The 24,935-nt window shown below is 34.2% G+C and overlaps 3 protein-coding genes and 1 long non-coding RNA gene across 5 annotated transcripts; 3 read left to right on the forward strand and 1 right to left on the reverse strand.

Annotated features, from left to right (window-relative positions):
- Positions 1–248: 248 nt before the first annotated feature.
- mrpl55 (mitochondrial ribosomal protein L55) lies at positions 249–3,641 on the forward strand. The gene is made up of 3 exons (XM_065248471.2): positions 249–433; positions 1,672–1,870; positions 3,374–3,641. Exons 1-3 carry the CDS (start codon positions 390–392, stop codon positions 3,524–3,526), a joined length of 396 nt encoding a protein of 131 aa, XP_065104543.1. The 5' UTR covers positions 249–389; the 3' UTR covers positions 3,527–3,641.
- A 620-nt stretch (positions 3,642–4,261) lies between these two features.
- Positions 4,262–16,543, forward strand: slc5a9 (solute carrier family 5 member 9). Its single transcript, XM_065248466.2, has 13 exons — positions 4,262–6,137; positions 6,324–6,395; positions 6,938–7,042; positions 7,145–7,309; positions 9,523–9,628; positions 10,268–10,348; positions 10,442–10,647; positions 10,788–10,923; positions 13,025–13,132; positions 13,366–13,516; positions 13,951–14,119; positions 15,474–15,689; positions 15,874–16,543. Exons 1-13 carry the CDS (start codon positions 6,009–6,011, stop codon positions 16,198–16,200), a joined length of 1,971 nt encoding a protein of 656 aa, XP_065104538.1. The 5' UTR covers positions 4,262–6,008; the 3' UTR covers positions 16,201–16,543.
- LOC135730496 (uncharacterized) lies at positions 12,488–20,395 on the reverse strand. The gene is made up of 3 exons (XR_010525986.2): positions 18,227–20,395; positions 15,888–16,086; positions 12,488–13,152 (listed from the first exon to the last, which is right to left on the reverse strand). It is a non-coding gene; the product is annotated as an uncharacterized lncRNA (long non-coding RNA).
- On the forward strand, positions 17,814–24,806 carry gclm (glutamate-cysteine ligase, modifier subunit). 2 transcript variants are annotated; one of them, XM_065248470.2, is made up of 7 exons: positions 17,814–18,126; positions 20,409–20,474; positions 21,051–21,135; positions 21,219–21,275; positions 22,966–23,168; positions 23,386–23,500; positions 23,763–24,806. In XM_065248470.2, exons 1-7 carry the CDS (start codon positions 18,004–18,006, stop codon positions 23,933–23,935), a joined length of 822 nt encoding a protein of 273 aa, XP_065104542.1. In that variant the 5' UTR covers positions 17,814–18,003; the 3' UTR covers positions 23,936–24,806. The 2 variants fall into 2 exon arrangements, with proteins under 2 accessions (XP_065104542.1, XP_065104540.1); XM_065248468.2 differs by having other exon boundaries at positions 17,815–18,126; positions 21,048–21,135.
- The last annotated feature ends 129 nt before the right edge of the window (positions 24,807–24,935 follow it).

Genomic DNA, 24,935 nt, shown 5'->3' on the forward strand with positions numbered 1-24,935 from the left:
TTAATGTAGAGTTGTTTCTTTGATCTCATTTTTAAACATGTTCGGAATATGGCTCTGGATTTTAAATAAAAAACATTGCACGCATGCATGTGGTTTCAACATTACTGTAAACATTATAATCAGTATTAAGAAAATGTAATGATAAACATCTGATATTTGCATATTAATGAAATAACAATCTTTAAATCTGAATCTTTGTGATTAACAATTTTTGTTGAAATACTTCGGAACTAATAGAACTACAGCATACGTTTCCAGGCGGAACCATTTTATGTAGGGACACCGTCATGTGGTTTGTTGATGGTGACCTTCTGCATTCACAACGTTATGCTGTTCTTTTAACACATTTATGAAAACTATTTTTGTTAGTTGTCTTTATCGTTGCAATTATGGCATTTAATACAATTGGCCAGCCTTGCATAAGCCTATTTAGGTAAGTAGCGAACAGCGATAGCAGCATGCTAACGTAAATGACTTGAATGAGTTTAAGATGATCATGATCATTCAGTTGTTTTAAAAAGATATTAAATTGTGAATTGTATACTATAATGTTTACATTTAACACATATAAAGAAATAAAAACATTTTCAAGTATACTGTTTTATACGTTAGTATTTACTCCAGTCTAATTCACTGATCTATATAAATGACTGGATTGCGCATGACGTCACACCTGTGAAGCCACCGCGCCGCCATGTTGGTATACCCAAACGTTCTATTAAATCAATGGACGTTATCAGATTTTAATGATAAAACATCACTCTACTCGTCTTCGTTTTTATATGTGAAGTTACCCTGTACATTATTACAACACAAACGTCCAAAGCATGTAAATAGTTATTTACTGAAAGCTGTACATTTTGCGTTTTAAACAGTTATTATACATTCATCTTTATTACAGTATCAGATCAGCAGACAGACCGCAGCATATTTAGTATTAATGACAATAAACGTGCTCATTCTGAAATCTAAATAAATAATCATACTTTGAACCGTATGTGCATGCAATAATTTGCTAGTTTTGTAATGTTATCTAAACTTACAAGTTCCCCAAACTTATTTAGAGAAATAACGCCGTCACAGTGTAGCTGAATGTCAAACAAAACTTTATTTATACCCGTGTCATTAACAAATGCAACAGACACACTCACATTAACGGTTTTTTATAAATCCATTATCCTGCCCGATTAAAACATAAACATTGCAAATAACAACAGAATTAACAAATAATTACGGTACACATATCCTAAAAATTAACCTTGTGTAACTGATACGCTGTAAAGGGGGTAAATTTTGATCATGATTTTGAATGGAAGTCAATGACGCTCTCTGCCGGTTGGGTATACCAAGATGGCGGCTCGAACTCTGCGCTGGCTTCACCTCACGCAGTTACGTCAAGCGTTCTATGCGCAATCCAGTCATTTATATAGATCAGTGGTCTAATTCCTTGATACTATAGTGTTTTGAACCTTACTATAGAGTCAATTTTACAGTATTTTCTACAGTTGATCAGTTCACTCCAGAATTTTACATTAACAAAATGTATTCATATACTACAATTAACTTTTCATATGGGAAGACTAAAAACATAAAAAACTGCAGTCCGTTTACTATTGTTGTTTTTATCTTATCGATGTCTATGTCAAATCGTACTGTTTATTGTTTTCACAGATGTCTTCAGACAGTCACGTACAGATGCTCACAAGCAACATCCACTTTTCACAGCACAGCAGGTCAGTTAAACTCTAACAGAACATGCGTGGTCCGGTTCGGCAGGCAGAAGTATGAGAGGCTTTATCCAGTCCTGCTGGTGAGACCTGACGGATCCACCATCAACATCAGATACAAAGAGCCCAGAAGAGTAATGATGGTTAGTAGATTAAACACTGGAACTGTTGGTTTAATGAGTAGCACACACTGTAAAAAAATCAGCATTTTTTTGTCAAATCAACAGTGTTGGGGCTAGTTACTCAAAAAAGTAATATATTACGTATTACATATTACTCTCAAAAATAGTAATGCCTTACTTTACTTTATTACTCCCTGGAGAAAGTAACTAGTTATATTACTAGTTATATTACTAGTTACATTTTTTTTCTGGACAAGAATGTTTATTTGGGCAAGCCACAGCATAGAAAATGCTGGCTTCCTTACCCGCTACTGGACGTGGGGCACAGCGTTTGGAGAAACATTAAAGAGTGTGCACTTCACCGTCAAGTTATTTTCCTTCCGTTGAACATAATAAAATATGACTGAATCTCCACCCGTCGAAACTAGCTTTCTGTTGCTGGGAACCTTACTCTGAAAAAGAGCTTGCCGTTGTTGACGCTTCCATTTACCCGATCTGTCTTTGAGTGTGCCGCTGCCGCTCTGTGCTGCTGGCTGCCGGGTGTCGACCAATCGGTGATGGTAAATGATACCTCGTGCCAAACTTAGACCAATCACTGTTCCATTCACGCCCTCCTCCCCTTCCCTTTTGTTCTCTGTGTTTTGTGCCTTGTGTGATGAAGGTGCTACTGGCGAATGTAACTTAAGTAACTAGCTCGGGAAAACTGTAATAATATTACCATTTTCAGACGGGTAATGCCTTACACTACTAGTTACTGAAAAAAGTAATATTATTACAGTAACTAGTTACTTTGTAACTAGTTACACCCAACACTGCAAATCAACATAATTATGTTTGACTTGCAAAACAAGTTGTTTTAACTTAATTTACAGTGCAGTGAGTGCGCATAAAAAAATCAAATGGCACTATTTCTTCACTATCAAATTGTTCACATGTTTGCTGAAATGGTGACTAATTTTTTTCTCCTTTTCTTAAGAGATATTGACATTTATATTCTGTTATAAGCTTATCAGTTTTGTGTCTAGCACACAGAAATGCCACCATTTTAAGTTTTATATGTGACCCTGTCTGTGAAATCCAGGCCAAAGTCTCATCATCTTTATGAAATTAGGAGCATCGAAGTTTGATTTCACTCATTAATTTAAATCTTTGACATGATCTTACTCAGGCAGTATTAAAGGAACACACCGACTTTTTGGGACTTTAGCTTATTCAGCATATCCCCCAGAGTTAGATAATAGTAATAGTAATAGATGATGGTTAGCGGTGTGTGTGTCAGACAGTAACGGCACGCACGGGTATGGAAAAGGTATGTATGGACTTATCTAACTCTGGGGGATACGGTGAATAAGTTAAAGTCCCAAAACGTCGGCTTGTTCCTTAAAAGATATCAAGGTTATATTTTCACAAAATGTCTAAAAATAACATCGCCTGGGTTTCAAGGGTCACAATCTGATTTTATTTTTTTCTATTTAAATGTTTGTGACACAGTGAGTTGTTTGTAACATTTGTTTCTTTTGTTAGATGCCAGTGGATATCACCAGCCTCTCTGAAGAGGAGAGGAAAATCAGGATGCGGAAAAGAGAGCCGAAGAGGGGTGGAGTCAAGCAGAAACTTGAAGAGTTTGATGATGATTTTAAAGTGGATGATTATAGCAAATTCTGGAAGACGAAATGAACAGTTTGAGCTCATGCTGTCGATTGCCTCATTCACAGTATTTATATCGTATCATGTACACAATTACAAATTTGTTTTATATGTCACCTTACCATTAAAAAATTCTTGAAATGTTCATAGTTTTCCTACTTTAAATTTTTAGCTAATTTCTAATTAAATAAGAATTAGTTTCTATATACAGTGGAGGGCCAAAATTATTAGAACACATCCTAAAATTATGACCTTTTTGCCACCTAAACATGATGTCAAGTGAGTCGTATGGTTTTATCTAATTTTAACTTTCATATTTGCTATGTCCACATTTTGTAGCAATTACAGCATCACATCTCTCTGGCATAGTGTCAAGATACTTTATCAGTAATGTTATCCCATGCATTCTGCAACTCAAGCCAAAGGCTTTCCTTTGAATGTACAAGTGCCGTTTATTTTCCAACTCGCCCCAAATTAGCTGGATGGGGTTGCGGTTTGGACTTTGATGGGGCTAGTAAGGAAAATGACCTTAATCTTCTTATGATGGCTATATTCTATGGTTTATAGAGCATAATGATGACTGTGGAGATACAGTGGGGGCCATTATTGTTAGTTTTAAGTATTTTTCTTACTGGACCCCTCAAAGAACAATCCTCAACCCCATTGTGCAAATATCCATAAATATTACATGTATATATATATATATATATATATATATATATATAATTACATTTTTTTTCACATAAATCTGTTAATCAACCTCAATCCTGATGAAAACTACTAAATGTTTACAAAAATTCCAGGATTTAAACTTTTTAAAAGCCAAGTTCATAAATTATGTCACTGATTTGAGAAAAAATACACACAAAATGGCTTCTTTTTAATATAAATATTTTTGTTTACCTTTTATCATAGTCTTGGGTTTGTCAAAAATGAGTAAAAACATTGGCTTTGATGCATTATTAGTTTTTGTGCAGCATCAGATTTTTTTCTCACTCATTTACTGTTCGTGGCTGCTTTTGCCCCATTGACTTCCATTATAACAAAATTTTTTGATCGCAAAGCAATGACATCATATATTCATGCTTTATTGATTTTTAGTGTTTTTTCCTGTTGCAAAGAGGTAAAATTTGTCATTTTTCCTGTTGATCACCATGTGGTCATTAAAATTTTTTTTGGCCATGTGAGAAACAAGGTGATTTTTTTACAGCAGTTTAATTTAGTGGATTTTCATCCCGAATAACACGAAAGGGTAGTGAATTTTCCCACATGTATAGTTGAGTTTTTGAAAAATGTCAAGTAATTTCCATTTGGAACCATACAGCCAAAAAAATTTCATTTAATAGTGGAAACATGTAAGTGCCATGAAAAAGACTGAAAGCTCTAGTATATTTCGTTTGATGTCTGTGTATGCACAAATTTCTGTGAGCTGTGCACACTGTGCCCCCATAAAAAAATTGGCATGACGCCCCTGCATTTATTACATTGTGTAACACTTTTATTTTTTAAGATTGTATAAGCAGACATTTAATAAACAGACTAGAATAATCATTGACATTGCAAGACATGCAAATGTAAAAGAAAAACCAAACTGCAGATACTTCCTGCCCAACTTGTACATGAAAAAAAGGCAACAGCCAGTTTGGGATTTGGTCACTTTGGAATTTCTTGACTATCCCTAGCTTTTTACAGATTTAGGATATTTTAGCACTAAAACCGTTTGGGAAATACTATTAGAGCAATTTAAAGGTGACATAGAATGATTGAACAGAGTATTTATCCTTGTTCTGTGATGTGACATGTAGCCAAAAATGTTTTTGTTTGGGTCTTTAATGCCTTAGAAGCTTCCTAAAAACCTCTCTCAGATAGCTCATAGGGATTTTAAACAAGTGGTTTTGCACCTATTTGGCTCCCCCTACTGGCTTAACTTGCAATCTCATTACTGATTGGCTGACTTTGCTGCCACTCAAAAAATGTAGCCAATTATTTTAAAGTGGAGGGACAGTGAGATGCCTGTGATGTCGTAAGCATCAGTTTTTCAGATTGGGCCGTTTTCTGGCTGACATTTCTAAAAGAGGAATTTTTATGAGACTTTTTGTATGTTTGTGAATGTGGGTAGACTACCATTATTCAACAAAGACAAGGTAAAAATGGTTTTTCATTCTCTGTCCCCTTTAATAAGAATCCTTAGGACTGAAACGCCCATTCTTTTAAGAGTTTCTCCAGAATCAGCAGGTTAAAAGTTACTTAAGCCTTAAGATGTTTTGGAAATACGGCCATTGGTGTTTTAATCACCTATGCATCTTCAATTGCATCACTTTCATTTTCATTTACAGGTCATCCTTTATCATAAATAGTTATTTTTATAAATATTTTACAGCTCACACAATCTGGCAATGCTTGTGTTGTGTACATATAATGCATTCTCAGCATTCCTTAACAGACTGATTAATCATTGATAAAGTCAACACCTGCTTCAAAGTTCACACGTTATCCTAAGGCACTGTTGAAAATGACAGCTACACCTGAGCGTGCAACGGCCACCCCCGGGCCTGAGGTGCCCAACAAATTTGCTTTACAGGCTGCTGATATTGCTGTGATTGTGGTCTACTTCGTGTTTGTGTTGGCAGTTGGAATATGGGTAAGTGAAAATCTGCAGCCACTCTCGAAATGTTACGTTGATGCTGAACAAACTGCGATATGTGCATGTTTAGTTTTAGTTATGCATTGGGATTTCGGTGTATAAAAGTTTTATTGCCAGTCTCTTAATGGTTTCTGTGTTTTCATGTCTAAATGATTGATGCTGAGATAGAGCTTGTGTGTTTAGTCCTCAGTCAGAGCCAACCGTGGGACGGTGGGTGGATATTTCTTGGCTGGACGATCCATGACATGGTGGCCAGTAAGTTTTGTCTCATTACAGTTTATGGGAACAGGCAGTAATTTGCAGGAATAATTTGATCACAGACAAGGAAACTTATTCAGTTTTCTTCCCTGAATCACTTTAACCAGGAAATGGGAAATATTTAAATCCCTCCAGACTCCTATATTGATTTCTTTCTTTTGCAAACATTATAGCCTTTTTTCATGTTTCCAAGCATAAACACACAACTGAAATAACTACTCTCATTTTCGTGGTCTTTAAGATTTCCTTTTATTGTGCAGTGTCTAAATGAGACATAAAATTGTGTTATGAGAATGGACACCTTTTTTTCATAATGTTGCAGTTGTAAAGGCAGTAATATTGTTGTAGAGCTGCAATAAAAATACTCATGGGAAAATCAATTGCACATTAATTTCTACTTTCCAGTTGTCAGGTTATAGCGAGCCCCTCGATTGAGGCCACTGGCAGTCAGAGATGCCGAAACGCCAACTGACCCCTAGATTTGTCTACCTTATTTTGAAAACTTTTTCCCAGTATTTTGTTTTTGTTTTACTCATAAGATTGGTGCTTCTTTGATGTCCAGTAACGTGGGCAGCGGCCTGTTCATTGGATTAGCAGGGACTGGAGCTGCAGGAGGAATCGCGGTTGGGGGATTCGAGTGGAACGTATGTCACTTCCATTGGTTTCTGTCTTAAATGTTGTTTTAGTAATTACTCATTTCCATATGCAATTTTTAGAAGTCTGTTAAGTACTATGATACTCTATAGGCAACGTGGCTCCTCATTGCCTTAGGCTGGATCTTTGTACCCGTGTATATTTCATCTGGAGTGGTCACTATGCCGGAGTATTTAAGGAAGAGGTTCGGGGGTCAACGCATCAGAATCTACATGAGTGTGCTGTCTCTCATACTCTATATTTTCACCAAGATATCAGTAAGATTTCTTATTAAATACCCAATGTATGAGTAAATAAATATATGCAAATTTTGGAAAATAAGTCACGTTTGTTACAACATCTTATAGGCGTGAGTGTTTTTACAATACAACACGTCCCTCGAGTCCCTTACTGCTTTATAAAACGGTTACAATACAAATATTAAAGCAAAATAGTTGTATCACGCATGAAGTAAAATCACTAAAGTCTTTCTTTTGACCAATCAGAATCAAGAACTGGAACTAATCGTATTTCAATAGGGTCTCATGACCTAACAAAGAACAATATATTTTACAGCATATAGTATATAGTAAATCATCTTTATTAATAATTATACAAATTCAGTTGCTCCTTAATGTTAGTCTATTGTGCATTAATGTTAACAAATAGATTAAATATTAGTAAATTTTGAAATTATCCATTATTGTAGAAGTATTGTTGTTTGGTATTTGGTAACTAATGTTAACAAATAAAATCTTATTGTATAAGTTATATAATAATAACAATAATAAATAATACATTGATTATAATTAACAATAATTTGGGTTAGGGTTTTAAATTTTTTTGTTAAAAAGGCTTAAATAAAAACAAACCAACTGCAGTTTGATTGACATTAATTGGAATGCAAAATCAAAAAAACAAGATTTTTAAGTTATCTTGTTTTGGAACCAAACTCTTCATATACAATGTAAAAAGTAAAAGTTGGATCAACTTAAAAAAATACTTTAATTTGTGACAATAAAATCTGAAGTTTAAGTTTAAATTTTGTATGCTTATAGTACACTGCAAAAAAACTACTTTCTTAGTATTTTTGTCTTGTTTTCAGTAAAATATAAAAAAATTCTTAAATTAAGATGTATTTTCTTTATGACCAAAATGACCTAGGAAAATAACTCTAGTTTTTAGATAACAAATATAAACTTCAAGTAAATTAGTGTTTGTAACAAGCAAAAAAACTATCTGCCAATTGAATAAGAAAATTTTTTCTTGAAATAAGTTAACTTTTTTCATAAACACTTAATTCAAGAAAAAATTTCTTCTTATGCTATTAGCATATTTTTTGCTTGTTTTAAGCACAAATTAGTTTAAATTGTATATTTTTTTATCTAAAAATGTATTTTCCTAGGTCATTTTGCCCATCAAGAAAATACATCTTAATTTAAGAATTTTTAGATAACATTTTTAGAAAACAAGACAAAAATACTAAGAAAGTAATTTTTTGCAGTGTAACATTTTAAATACACAGCAAAAAATGATTTTCAAGAAAAACATTTCTTAGTATTTTTGTCTTGTTTTCAGTAAAAATATCTAAAAATTCTTAAATTAAGATGCTTTTTCTTGATGAGCAAAACGACCCAAGAAAAAAGTCTAGTTTTTAGACCAAAAATATCAAATTTAAGTGATTTTGTGCATAAAACAAGCAAAAACATCTGCCAATGGGCAAGCAATTTTTTATTGATTATTTCTTGAATTTAGTTTTTAAGAAACATTTTCAAGATTTTTCTGCTTACCCCATTGGCAGATGTTTTTGCTTGTTTTATGCACAAAATCACTTAAATTTGATATTTTTGGTCTAAAAACTAGACACTAGACTTATTTTCTTGGGCCGTTTTGATTATCAAGAAAAAGCATCTTAATTTAAGAATTTTTAGATATTTATACTGAAAACAAGACAAAAATACTAAGAAATGTTTTTCTTGAAAATCATTTTTTGCCGTGTGAAAATCATTTTTTGCTATGTAGCTGCTTCAGGTATGTTTGATTAGGGTTGAAGCTAAACTCAGCAGGACACTAGCCCTCCCTCCATTACAGAGTTTTGGTACTCCTGACTTATACTATTAGGTTACTGAGTATACTATTACAATAGCATTACACCCCCGGCTAGGTCAGGTGGCCTTTCAGTGTGTGCATGGTGTCCCTTTTTCAGTATGAGTTTACTCTGGGTGCTCCGGTTTCCTGCCACAGCCCAAAAACATGCACGTTAGGTGAATTGGAGATGCCAAATTGCCCCTTGCCCAACGTTTGTATGGGTTAACTTGTGAATGGATTAACCAGTACTCACCATGAATATAGCCATAGATGCTGTAATGGCGTTAAGAATAAATAAACACACAAAAGCATAAAACAATTTAGTGAGCAACAATACAATACACTAATATACAGCAAAATATATTATAAAAGTTATGATAACTATTTTTTGTTTTTTTTCTAGACAGACATTTTTTCAGGGGCTCTGTTCATCCAAGTGTCTCTGGGATGGGATCTGTACCTCTCTACTGTTCTGCTGTTGGCTGTCACTGCACTTTATACTATAGCTGGTAATTAAATGACAGGCACGTCTCATGAACATGTTACACATTGCCATCAGTTTAAAAAAAAATCGTTGCAGAAAGTACCCTATTCTTGAAAAGTGCTGATATTTTATGTTACTTATTACACTCTACAACAAAAGTTGTACCTTTTTGTCACTTGGACGGTACCTTTTAAAATGGCACTAATACAGTATGTACCATTATGTACCTTTGCGGTACCAGTATGTACTTCTAAGGTACCAACATGTAACTTGTAGCTACAAAGTGTACTTTTTGCCCCAGTGACAACTTTTGTAGCTTAGTGTATGCCTTTTTTTAAGAGTGCAAAACCATTGATTCTCAAACTGGGGGCTGGGAGATGGTGCCAGGGGGCCCCTGTTGTATGACATTTTACAAAATATATTAATTTATCATACATTTTGTGTAAATAAACCTCAGCAAAATAAGGCTATACTAAATGGTATTACTTAATATGTTTAATTCTAATTTTAAGTTTTGGAATGTTTTATGTCATAAATTTTCTTTAAGGGGTCCGTGAATGATGCATCGCACACAAGCCAAAAAAGTTTGAAAACCATTGTACTAAATTATTTTTTTGTGTTAAATTCTGTTGAATGTTTTGATTTCTGGCTTGTTTTAATTCAGGCGGTCTTACGGCTGTAATCTACACTGATGCCTTACAGACTGTAATCATGGTAGTCGGAGCTTTTGTCCTCATGTTCATAGGTATAGATCTCATGTTTCTCTTATTTATCTAATGGTTATGTTAAACTTGAATTATTCCTGGCCGATTGCATTTAAAGGTTTTTCCTTTGGCAGCGTTCGATAAAGTGGGGTGGTATGAGGGTTTGCTGGATAAGTATGAGAAAGCTATACCTGCCATCACAGTTCCTAACACCACATGTCATCTTCCTCGGGCCGACGCCTTTCATATCTTTAGAGATCCGTTAACGGGAGACCTTCCCTGGCCAGGCCTGATTTTCGGGCTAACGGTTTTGGCCGCATGGGTGTGGTGCACAGACCAGGTGATACACAAGAGCTCTAATGCTTTGTCATTTTACATTTGAATATGTGAGCATTGCCTAAAGCAAAGCTTTTAGGCTATTAAAACTATTTGAATAGGCACTTTTTCAAAGTTTTCAAAGTATTTCTCTGCTATTCAAAGGTGATAGTACAAAGGTCCCTATCTGCCAAAAACTTGTCCCACGCGAAGGGTGGTTCAGTACTGGGTGGATACCTCAAGCTACTCCCCATGTTCTTCATAGTTATGCCAGGCATGATCAGCCGAGCACTTTATCCAGGTACACCTTGTATACCCTACATTGTTCTTATCAATCTATTATAACTCTCTACTTTAAGGAAAAGGTCATGTAAGGGATTTATTTTACAACTTATTTAAAAGTGAGAGCATTTAGATAGTATTCAGACCCCCTTCACTTTTTTAATTTTATTCTGTTGCCGCCTGATACTACACTTCATTTATTTTCTCATTAATCTAAGTACACTCAGAACCGCATAATGACATAATGAACATAATGTTAGAAATGTCTACAAACTATATATCGTTGGAAAGGTCTAAGCCTCTAGAATAAACATTTCAACAGTTTTTTATAAAATAAATGATGTAGGGAGACTAATTGATCCGGTAACACTTTACAATAAGGTTCATTAGTTAACATTAGTTAACTACATTAGTTAACATGAACTAATAGTGAACTGCACTTATAAAGCATTTATTAATCTTTGTTAATGTTAATTTCAACAATTACTAATACTTTATTAAAAATCTTGTTAACATTAGTTAATGCACTGTGAACTAACATGAACAAACAATTAAAGCTTTATTTCTATTAACTAACATTAACAAAGATGAATAAATAATGTAACAAATGTATTGCTCATGGTTTGTTCATGTTAGTTAATACATTAACTAATGTTAACTAATGAACCTTATTGTAAAGTGTTACCATTGATCCCTTATGAAGAGAGTGTTCCTCAAAGAAATTATATCCTGCTAAATGTCACTGTCCCGCCAGCGGGACTCCGTGTTCACTTCAGTGTTTGCATGTGAATTCTTATTTAATCATGACAAACTGTATATCGTTTAAAATCTCTAAGAGTATAGATGTCACTCAATAGGGTGAGGTGACGCCTAAGGGGTTAAAAACAATGTAGAAGTGTTGTTTGTTAGTTCATGTGAACTAATGTTAACTAATAAAATCTTATTGGATAAGTTATATAATAATAATAATAACAATAAATACATTGATTATAATTTACAATAATTTGGGTTAGTAAATTTTAGTAATAAAGGCTTAAATCAAAACAAACCAACTGCAGTTTGATTGATATGAATTGGAATGCAATAAAAAATAAAAAGAGAGAAAAATAAAACAAATCTTGTTTTGGAACCAAACTCTTCATATACAATGTTAAAAGTCGGATTAACTTAATGTTAGAAATGTCTGTAAATTTATTATAAAGAAAGAGAAAATTAAGTGAAAAGTCAAGAGAAAGTTAATACATAACTACACTCTTAGAAAAAAGGGTACATGAAGGTACAAAAGTTGTCACTGGGGTGGTACCTTTTCAAAAAAAGTACACTTTTGTACCTAAAAGGTACATATTGGCACCTATAAGGTACACACTGGTACCTAAAAGGTACATATCTGTACCTAAATGGTACATACTGTATTAGGATCCTTTTTAAAGGTACCGTCCCAGTGACAAAACTTTTGTACTTTATTTTCTGAGAGTGCATATTAGTTGTATAAATTTACATACAGTAGGCTATTGTGCAAAAGTCTTAGGCCTCATGCCAGAATTAGATTTGTTGGTTTTGTATATATGATGTTATAGTGATCATATATAATTGTTTCTCAGTCTCTATAATAGAATACATCCAGAAAATTCAGAAAATGTGTATAAAGTATTAAAAACTGTATAAAAATGTAAACTGATGTGTCAAGTTTTTAGTGTAAACTCATCCTTCCACTTGAGCAATAGCAGGAAATCCAGGATCTCTTAAACGTAAATAAAATTAAATCCTAATTTGTAATTTTAAAGAAATTAGTCTTTTAATTTAATTCTGCTTTAAAATGCTTAGGATGTGTTTAGTGCCAAGAGAGGTCACAATAAACACAGACGATGCCTAAAGAAGACATTTAGTTGTACACATTTCCTGTATTTTCTGTATCTTAATAAAATAGATTGAAAAATAAATATGGATGGACATTAAAACTTCAAAAGCAAGAAGTCTGGTGGTGGTGGCCTAAGACTTTTGCACCGTAATATATACTTTACATTAAAATTACATAAAATAATTTCATTTGATCGGGTCCTGCAATAAATGCAATGTTTGCGAAATCTCTGTGATAAATGATTCGATTGTGTTTTTTGTAGATGAGATAGGATGTGTGGATCCTGATGAATGCCTGAAGGTCTGTGGGGTCAGTGTGGGCTGTTCCAACATTGCATACCCAAAGTTAGTCGTGGAGCTCATGCCAGTAGGTACGTCAACCTTGTGTGTCCTTATCAGAAAAATAATTGACATTATATATTAATGATTACATTCATTATATATTCAATGTCTCCAGGATTAATAATGTATGGGTAAATATTAAAGTAGGCCTATAATGCAGCAGCAATAAATGTATTCATAGGTTAGCAAATATACTAACAACATCTTTTATTGGTTTCCTACTTGTTGACTCATGCTGTCCTTCACTGTAACTTGGTTCTAGGTTTGAGAGGTATGATGATCGCTGTAATAATGGCAGCACTCATGTCCTCTCTCACCTCTATATTCAACAGTAGCAGCACACTATTTACTATGGACATATGGCAGCGAATCCGACCCCGGGCCTCGGAGACAGAGCTCATGGTGGTGGGCAGGTGGGGAAAAAATAATTTCTTTGAAAGAAAATGATCTACTTAAGAGAAATTGTATCTAAATTTGGATATGCGTGCTACAGACTAGTTTAATAAAAGAACTAGTTCACCAATCCCTCAAACCACATTATGTGGTCGCTTTGAATAAAAGTGTCTGCTAGATGAATAAATGTAAATGTAAACCTGTGATCTACTTAGAGGAATAGTGTCTTAATTTTTATATGCACGCTACAAACTAGTTAAATGAAAGTAGAACTAGTTCACCAATCCCTCAAACCAAATTATGTGGTCACTTTGAATAAAAGTACCTGCTAAATGAATAAATGTAAATGTAAACCTGTAAAGTTTTGATAAAGTAGCTATGCTTAGTATACAAACTGTACAGTCAAGATCATAGATTTGCTGTCTTATTTACTGACATTTCTTTGCAACTACAGGGTGTTTATTTTATTGCTAGTGGGTCTGAGCATTGTGTGGATTCCAGTCATTCAATCAGCCAATAGTGGACAGCTTTTCGACTACATACAGGCCATCACGAGTTACCTGTCACCTCCCATTACCACAGTGTTCCTTATGGCAATCTTCTGGGAACGGGTAAATGAACAGGTGTGTCTTTATTTACCACTGATTTAAAGTGATAGTTCACCCAGGGATGGGCTACTTCGGTCCTGGAGGGCCGGTGTCCTGCAGAGTTTAGCTCCAACAGCCAATTAAGGTCTTACTAGGCATGTGTGCTGAGGCAAGTTGGAGCTAAACTCTGCAAGACACCGGCCCTCCAGGACCGAAGTTGCCCATACCTGACTTACATAGTAGGAAAAACAAGTACGATGGACCATCATTTATCAAAATATCTTCTTCATCATTTATCACAATACTTCCATAATATTTGTTTTCCTACTGTCTGTGCATCATTTATCAACATAATAATATCATTTATCAAAATATCTCCTTTTGTGTTCATCAGAAAAAAGAAATTCATACAGGTCTAGAGCAACATGAGGATGAGAAAATTATGACTTTTTTTCTTTTTGGCAGGGCTTTGAACCAGATTTTTTCCAATTGGTTCGTTCCGAACTGAAACAGTATTTTAATGTTTCTGGTTTTCGGTTCAACCCTAAAATTGACTTTCCTGAACCGGTTAAAACAAAAAAATAAATTTCCCAAGTTTACACATCAAGATTTCTGATTTTAGGCATAGAGATAATCACGTTTGATTGGAGTTGGACCGGACACATTCAACCGCATGTGCCTCTGTGCCTACAGAAAATTGCATACTTTAGTGCCTTTTTGTGGTTAAATTGTTTAAAATCACTTAAGTGTTAACATTTGCAAGCATTTGAAACACTTGCAAATTATTCACTTTCACCCTATTTAAATTTGCGTATTAATCCGCGAATCGCATGCAAGCCGAATCGTGGGTCCTATTCTGTACGGATCACGGATCAACTGCAATCCGTTCCACCATTAATTAGTATTAAAAAAAAACATCTTGAAATACTTGATAGCCTACAATATTTACCTCTTATGACTGAGCATTAGAGACTTGGGCTCGAGTAGGCTACTTGCTGGTGGCAAGCTTCTCATTTCTGCGATGAATCAATAACGACCGGAAGTGAACTTCACAGAGTCATATTGCACAGAAATCGTGTCAAAGAATGAAAAAAAAATAATAATAACGGTATTAACCGGTTACCATTATTTTAAATAAATGATTCTGTTCCGGAACATATATATATTTTTTTTTAAAGTTTATGGTTTCGTTTCTATTCCTTGCAAAACATCAAAAGTTTCTGGTGTTCTGTTTCATGAACCGATTCAAAGCCTTGCTTTTTGGGTGAACTATTCCTTTTATAAGCCCTGACTTAGAACTGTGACTGATGTTCATGCGATGACTAATATGACTTCTGAGATAAACGGTCAAGTCAACTTTGTTAATGGCCTGGTTTGGTAAAACACACAGGGTGCTTTTTGGGGTCTGATGGTCGGACTTGTGATTGGGACAGTGAGAATGGTGATGGAATTTGTGTACGGGACCCCATCATGTGGAGAAAAAGACTTGCGTCCTGCTATACTAAAAGATGTGCACTACCTATATTTTGCCCTCATCCTACTCGCACTAACAGCTCTGGTCATCACGGTTGTCAGTCTCTGCACTGCTCCTATTCCCAAACAACATGTAACTATCAACTATTATGTGAATTCACAGACATGATTACTTAATTATTTTAATTAGAAAATATCATAATTGTATTATAAAATATAATATAATTAGAAAATAAACATTCCAATAAAAGCTTTTGCACTTTTTTCTGAGAGTATATAATAACCATGGTATATAACTACAGTATATCTCACTACAGCTTGTTCGTCTGACCTGGTGGACAAGGCACAGCAAGGAGGAACGTGTAGAGCTGGAAGACCCCTGGGCCAGAGGGTCCAGCCCAGCAAGCTCTGAGCCCAGCAATGCAGAGTCAGGTGAAGACACACCTGCATGGTGGAGACGTGCTGGGATGTGGTTGTGTGGTTTCTCTAATGCAGCACAACCAAACTTGAGTGAGGAGGAAAAGAAGGCTCTGGAAAAGAAACTCACTAATATTGAAGAACACCACACATGGAAGACTGTCTGCAATATTAATGCCCTGATTTTACTCACTGTCAGTGTCTTTTTTTGGGGATATTTCGCTTAAATATATTTGCATTTATGCAATGGGTGAATGATTTCATAAAACAACGTACAGTGCATTCAAGGTATACATTTTTATCAGTATGTGTGCTCCCGAATGGGAATCTACCCCATGTTAACTTAGCAAAGTGTTAACTGAGCTACAGGAACACTATGAAATATATTGATATGAATATTCATGAAGACTGAATGTAATGTTATTTGAACATTTTCGAAAGCAATATTAAAAATATTATTTATTAATCATCTAATATTTTCGAATTTAAGATGTCTTACCTTCTTAGAATTACATACTTTTTGCTAACACACATTGAACCTTATATAACTTATCTTTTGGGAGAAATTTCTTAAACAATAAAATTTTCAATGCTACAGTTTTTTAACATCTTGGTGAGTTAGCTTGGTATTTCAAAATGATTTTAAGTTAAATATAAAAAAAATTGTTTTATTTTAAAAAGATTTGTTGAAGTTAGACACACCGCATCAACCCATATGGCAAAAAAGAAATATATTTTAAATATATGCAAAATATATTTTGTTGAAAGTAATGCTCAATTAAATAGGTTTTTTAATTTTGAAATATATTTAGTTTTAACCTTTTATATATTAACATATATTTAAAAATTAATTTCAAGGGCAAGCACATACATTTTTAATTTTACATCCCATATGGCAAAAAAAGTATTTTTTGCCAAAATATATTTTAAATATATGCTAAATACAAGTTATTTTATAAAGTATATTTTTGAAGTTGAAAATATATTTAATTTGAATCTTTTTAAAACGGTTATGTTTACAGGTTCGTAACATAAACAAAGTAGATATTTATATTTTTAAAAATATACAAAAAATGTCCAAAAAAAGTATTGGGGAAAACATATTTTTGTAAACATATTCCAAAATATATTTAAGCAAATTATGTCAATTTTTGTATATTTTGAAATATATTTTGTAAAAAGTTCAGCAAATATATATTTTGAAATATATTTTGTAAAAAGTTCAGCAAAGTTCATTTTTGTATATTTTGAAATATATAAAAAATATATTTCAGCAAATATATATTTTGGCCATTTTTGTATATTTTGAAATATTTAAAAATATATTTCAGCAAATATATATACATTTTTGGCCATTTTAGTATATTTTGAAATAGCTATATTTATTTTGCCGTATGGAAATATGCTTTTGAATTATTTTGTGTCGTATTTGGTGTATTTTCTTTAATCATTGTGGTGGTCACTAATAAACAAGATAATAGGGGGGGAAATGTATATACTTGTCATTTTTAAAGGTAGCAGGTTAATATCACAATGCTCATAATATACAGTAATGCATTTTGTTGTGTAATGATGACAACGCACAACAGTAGGGAAACCAGGTGTGGTGCCGGATTTTGACTCCCACCTATGACTCCATCGACAAAAGACTAGTATCTGTCAGATTAGACTCCTCCCAGTATGGTTAGGTTTAGGTCTGGGGGTTAGAATTAGGTTATCAATGAGCATCCTCAAAAAAATGGAGTCGTAATCTACCAGGAAGTTAAAATTCAGACCAACAAGCGGGTCCCAGATCCACCGCGGACTGATCCGTACCAGGTTTTCCAGCAAACTATTCCATAATCTCTAGTGGGCGTGCGTCATTTTGCTCTCGCCTCCTCTATCCTCTGTACTTGAATGAACTACAAGTGCAAAGTCATACTACACTATATAGTATATAGAGGGAGAGGAAGAGAAGTATTGTGCCGGAGATCATTTTATGATTGATAGTTAAGTACAGGCATCGCTTCAGTTACGATATTTCCAGAGCGATGGAGCCTCACGTCAACGCGAATCGGCTTTTTAATCACGCGACAACCATGAAGCTTCACACGGGAAATTTAGTGAACCGCAGTCGACTTAAGAAGAAATGTCCATCTTCGCCTAGTGAGGAGGTAAACGACACGACATGTGTTCATAGTTCATCTTGGCTAACCATGCCTGATACGTTTTATAGTGTAAAATTGATCGGTTACTGTGTGTAACCACACTCACCCTCGTTGTTTATATTTGTAAGGTCGTCGTTGTTAGCGTTGGTAAGTCCGAATCACTTTGGGGGTTCACTAGCGGTTCCTTTGGACGGTTCACGTCACGGAGCAGATCAAAGAAATGATTCACCTATAGACATATGCAAATATTTAATGAAATATTGCAGCTATCACTAAATGTGGATGTTCTAATTTGTATTCAGGTAAATTTAAACAAATTTTAGACAACGTTCATGAGTTTGATACTCAGGGAACACACATAATGGTAAAATGTATAGCCCGAATGCACTCTAACTTACAGTAAAAGCGTCTAAAAGCGTATTTTTTTGTACGGAATGGATGCCATAGTTAACCAATTGTTATTATTGTAGTAAAACCATCGTTACGTTTCGTAAGGGTTTGGTGATGGCTGATAAATTGGGAATGAATCGGATCGAATCGGACTGACCGAACCGTTCAAAGGAACGAATGGCGAATGGACACAGCTAGAAGTGAACCGTCTGGCCCCTTGATGACGTCACTGCCTGGTTCGTCGTGTGCTGTTCATGGTTTGCCGGTGTATGTAAAATATGGCTTGACCGTAAATCATGTGATCATTTAATGCAACAACGTGATCCACATCTTACACTGTTGTTGCACAAACATTCAAACGGTCTAGTATTGTTTAGGAACATTTAGTTGGGTAGCTAAGGTACAAATTTGGCCTTTTGGGAGTACAAACAGTTCTTTTACAGGAACATGTTGATCAGATACACTGATGTATTATGGTTAGGGAAGGCATAAACATTAGTTTTTCATATTGTTACTTGTATGTACTGTATGTTCTGCTCTTTTTTTTTCTACCAATGCAATGTGCATTACCAACTTTATTTAAATATTACTCATTTAATATGTTTGTATTTGATGTCGCAGCAGTGTTTACCATGCACATTGCTTAGTGCCTGTCTGTTATGCATTTTGCAGGAGTCGCTGTATTTTTTTTCTATTACAGCATGAAAAAGAATTGACAGGAAATGTTTACTTTGACATGTAGAAATGTCTGATATGTAGGATAGAGGTTAAGCAATGTCATGCTAACATAGATATTATGCACAATAGGATGGGGGTGCATGTCACAGATGCTATCCCAGGTTATAAAAAACTACACTTTCATAATGCACTTAGTGCTCTATTTTCACATGCTACTAATTTTGTCCTTAATATACTTAAAATTCGTCTTTAGTACTTCTTATGATATTCTTAAGAAAATCTACGTGTACTTATCTGTGCTATTTTGAGACACCATTAATATGAACTAAAATGTATTTAAAAATGTATTTAGCTACCACTTGTAGTAAATTTTAACCTAAAAGATGTGTGGTTATTAAAACAACTTAGTTTTGCAAGTCAATTCAATCTATTTTAAGTTTTTACCTGCAATACTGTGACATAACTTATAAAAGTAAGTTGAAATGGTTAATTTTTAACTTAGTTTTTTAACTGCATTTTTTACAGTTTATAATTAAAAAGACTGACTTAGAATGACATGAGTAAAAGATGTTTAGGTGAAAAATTGCTTGAAAAATATGACTTGCTTCTTATATCTTATGGTGGCTTAAAGGGGACATATCATGAAAATCTGACTTTTTCCATGTGTTAAGTGCAATAATTGGGTCCCCAGTGCTTCTTTCAACCTAGAAAATGTGAACAAGAACAACCCACTAACTTAGTTTTGCATAAACCATTCTCTGTAAGCATGTGAAAAATAAGTAATTAAAATTTGGCTCCCCTTGTGATGTCAGAAGGGGATAATACCGCCCCTTAATCTGCTCTTACCAACCACAGCACTGCAGAGATCAACTCATTTGCATTTAAAAGGACACACCAAAAAACTGCAAATTTTTGCTTACGCCTACACAGTGGTAATTTTAACATGCTAAAATAAATTATCTATATGATATTTTGAGATAAAGCTTCACATGCATACTCTGGGGACACCAAATATTTATTTTACATCTTTAAAAAAGTCTTGTGAAATGTCCCCATTAAATCTCAACAGTCAGTCTGTAATATGTAAATGCCTTTTCTTGAATATTGTGAAATGATTTGAGAGAGGTAGTTGATGCGAGTTTTTATATTTCATCTTGTTTGGGCTATAGTCTGTCTGTTTATTAATGTGTTTTTTTTCATGTTTTCCACCTAATTCTTAGCTTCAAGACTGCATCCAAGGCACACTGAGCGAGTGGTTTGCCTCAATGCCATCAACACTTGATTCGGTAAGGCATTTTTGAACATAATATTTACCAAACTGAAGGAAAAGCGTTACGCAACTTATAATCAAGACCTTTCATACTATATTGTACTACAAAAGATATTATTTCAATATACTTGACTGAGCAAAGAACCTTTCCTGTAAGAGTGTAAACAGTCGACCACTTTGTGGATTGTGGGAAAGCATTAACACTAATAGACAATTGGATGAAAAGGCAGTTGTTATGGTAATCGTTCTTGGCATATTAGAGTCCCGTTGGGTCTGGTGTGCGGTCTGCTCCGGCTTATTCTGCCATTGTCAGCGAATCTGCCTCACTCAGTTCAGTGAGAAGAAAGCAAAGGTCTTAAAGTACAAAAGCTGGGGCTTACCGATGCATTCCTTTCCTGCAGTCTTTTTACAATGTGTCTAATGTTGTCACATGCAAAAGGACTTTCATAGAGCACAGTCAGTTTTAACCGAATAAATATATAACTTAAATGTATAATCTAGATGGTTACTTAATTACAGGATGCTTTACATGATTGCATGATTGTGTGATTTGATAACAGTTGTTATAATAACCTTTGGGTTTCTTCAGCAGGAGCTTCCCAGTGTTCTGGACTGCACCAATCCAGATCAGACAGAGATCATTAAACCAGAGGAGAGAGAGGAACTGAAGGTGTCTGGTAAGATTTACTGCTAATGCTGGGTTAACATGGTCGAAGCGTGTAGCACATTGTGTAATATAAATGTTTGTTTGTCCACACAGTTAAACTTTTCCTCAGTGAGGCGGACTGCTTGTCTATCAGAAATGCAGTTGACATGGGTAAGTGCTGCTTAATGTGATGCAGAATACAGCAACATTATTGAGTAAAGTTTGTCAGCCATACCTATTATTGTTAGCATTTTTTGAGGAAGAAAATCTTGTAGAAAATTGTTTTTAGGTAGAAAACACTATAGAAATTTTTATGTGCACCAAATAACATATGAGGAGTTCAAATGCAAAACTTTCTAAGTAAGTGTGTCTGACATGTTTTTTTTTTTTGTAAATTAGCATTTTTTATCAGGCTCTTACATTGAGGTTCAGTAACTTTACTTTAATTGGTCTGAAAATGTTATTAGTCAGTAATTAACTCATTCCCTGCCAATCTTCTTTTGAAAAGTTGCCCGTAAGCATTTTTTGTGAGTTTCAAAAAATGCCTTCCAGAAAAATAATTTCAAAATATATATAAACATACAAATATATCAAATGAAAGAACAGACCCTCTGCTTGCAAACAAATATGAAAAAAGGAAAAAAATATTTTTACCCATCTATATATTTTTCCTCTGCTTATAAACTTAAATTTTAAAAATATTTTTTTAGCAAAAAGCTGAAATAATTGCATTTTTGTGAAGGAATTTTGTTAGAGATCCGATTCAGAACGATTATCGAAACATACACAGAGTTTAAAATGAGTAAATAACTTTTTTGCTTCAGTTTTTATAGACTGGGTAATTGTGCCATCTAGTGGATAATCGCGGTATTACAGATTAACTTTAAAATTCATTATGAATACTTTTTTATGCAAATGTTTTGAGAATTCGGGGAAAGAGTTAAAATGCCTTACTTTCAAAAATGTCAATTTAGTCATTTAATTGCTTTTTAACAAATTTGACTCTCATTTGCGGCAAAACCCTCTTAACTTTTTTCCTGCCAGCGTTTAAAAAAAAGTTCCCAGCCAGTGCCAGCATTTTTTATGATTTTCACAAAAGTTTAATGCCTTCCAGAAATGTATCTTCTTTTAATGTACAAACATACAATACATCAAATGAAACAACAGACCCCCGGCTTTAAAAAAAAAAAAGTTTTGATCTTCCTTCATTTGTTTTTTTTTTTATCAACTCTCGAATAGTGGTAGGTTTCTTCAAAAATAAAAAATTGAGCAAAAAGCTGAGATAATTAATTGCATTTTTGTGAAGGACTTTTAAATGAGATCAGATTCAGAGCAATCCTTAAAACATACACGCAGTTTAAACTGTTTGCCCTAAGGGAATACTTCTGGGTTTTATAAGTTGGGTAAGAGTTTTCTCTTAGTTGACTAGTTAAATCGCAATGGCGGGGAAAGGGTTATGTGCATGCAAGCTTTTTTGGGAAGAAACCTCCACTTTAATTATTTTTTACTTCTTTCGACATGACCGTAAACAGTTGCAAAATCACTAAACATGCAACTAAAAACATTGCAAAAGATGAAAGTCAGAATGTAAAAATTAAGAAACTGAACCACACATTAGGGGGCGCTGTGATTCATGTGACTGACACATTCTGGTTGTATCCAGGTCCAAAAGATCCATTTCATCTTGCGTGCACATATAATATGTGCCGAGAACATCCGGTCAATATCAATATCAAATTTTTGACAGAAGTGGCGTTTAGCGGCTTTTGCATCTGAGCTCCTCATATTTCATAACCATGTATACATATTATACATATCTTTACATAAGTGCTAATAATGTCTCTTATATATATTTGTGTAGCTTGTTCATTGTTAGGTGTGTCTCAGTTGGATTCTGTGATCATTGCTCCACCTCCGCTCCTGGATGGCGAGGTTCAGACCCTGACCCACCTGCAGCCACTGTGGGAGGAGCTAGAGAGTCTTGTACATAGCCAGAAAATCGCTGCTATTGGGACGTCAGACTTAGACAAATGCCTCCTGGAGCAACTTTATAACTGGGCTCAGGTCTGTTGTGAGAAGAGTCACACTACTCATATTTATGTATCCATTGTGTATGTATGGATCGCATTTTAGACTAAGTTATAAGAGTTTATCAGATGTAAAAATGTAGAAGCTAAATATAACATTGAAATCAAATCGCGTTTATAATAATGCATTATTACATCAAACCTGAAAAAATAACTTTGTTAATGCATCTTTTTTTCTCTTTCTCAATATTCAGGTAAAACCAAGCAGCAATCAGGTGAATCTGGCCTCATGTTGTGTAATGCCTCCAGACCTCACTGCGTTTGCTAAAGAGTTTGACATACAGTTGCTAACTCACAACGACTCCAAAGGTGTGTATATTATGCTGATTCACCGCTCAAAGTCAATGTTGTGATGACCATAAATGCTCTGTAAGACACTTTAAGAATGCAAATGCCTAATTACATCTATTGATTTAGCAGACACTTTTATAGACACTTTTATTTTTTTAAGTGACTTACAAATGAGGGAGAATTTAACACTCTCCCTCGGATGCAGTGATTTTGTGCCATGAACATGCTGATGAAATGGTACAGGATATGTAATGATGCCAGTTGTGCTTGTTGTTTTTAGATTTAATCAGCGCAGTAGGATTTCAGGAAGCAGTACAGGAGAGCAGTAAGGACCTGCAGGTTGCAGATTGGAGCCTGGATTGGGTCTTGCGGTACTCCATCATTGTCAAGAGCAGGGGCATCATTAAATCAAAGGGCTACATCGTTCATGCTAAAAAGAGCAACGGCCAGTAACGTCCTGTTTGAGCAGGTTGCTTAGGTTTTGTGAATTTAATTCCAGGTGAACTGTCATCCATGATGCATCTTTTATTTTAAGTCTTTTGATCCGAAGGAACTAAATTTTTAATTGACTTTGGCACATAATTTTACAAACAGAATGTTGAATACTACTTAAAACTCCATTGCTGCCTAATTTGTCTTTATGAAAAGTGCCTATTTTAATGTTTCTGTGTCTGCTTAAGATGATTTACTTTGCTAAAAATTTGGTGATGTGGTGTCAGATTAGAAAGTGTCGTCCTTTTCAAGCAGTTTCTTGAAGACATATCGCCCTTATGATTTTGGTGCATCTGATACATTTTCAAATGTTTACTATGAATGGGTTTTTACAAACAGTGGGCTACGTAGCCTAGTTGTAGATTTTTTACTTTGAAATTTTAATGTTCATTTATAAGTTATGTTGGCTTTTAAAGTCTGTATAGTTTACTTTCACTGCAGCTTGGACTAAAATTTTCAATATATGTTTTGCTACTTGTTGTTAATAGATCATCTTATTTGCATCCCTGTGTAACCTAAATTATTTGCTTATCTGAGATGTATTCAAATTGAGTAACTGAGGAATGCATGGCATGAAAAGCATTATTTTAACATAGAAGCACTGGAAAATTCCACACTTGAAGAAGAAGAATGTTTATAGTTCCAGCTTCAAGGAGATTGTCAGAATATATATTTGTACCTGTTATTTATTCATGGTAACAATAATTCCTCTTTGGTCCAAATTGTAAAAGAGAAAATAATTGATGTACTGTACATGTTATACTATTTTCATATCCCATATTGTGTTAAACATGTTTCTCATTTGATTTATAAAGTTAAAAATTTTATTCAACCATAAACTGACATTTGGTTTTCATTCACTTTAACATTTTTGTTACATGTATGCAACGCCATTTATTTTGTTTTAGATTTATGAAAATCTAAGACTAGCCATATCTCTGAGATTTAGATTTTTTTTACA

The sequence above is a fragment of the Paramisgurnus dabryanus genome, chromosome 11, assembly GCF_030506205.2.
Source record: "Paramisgurnus dabryanus chromosome 11, PD_genome_1.1, whole genome shotgun sequence".
In the NCBI taxonomy this organism is placed as follows: domain Eukaryota; kingdom Metazoa; phylum Chordata; class Actinopteri; order Cypriniformes; family Cobitidae; genus Paramisgurnus; species Paramisgurnus dabryanus.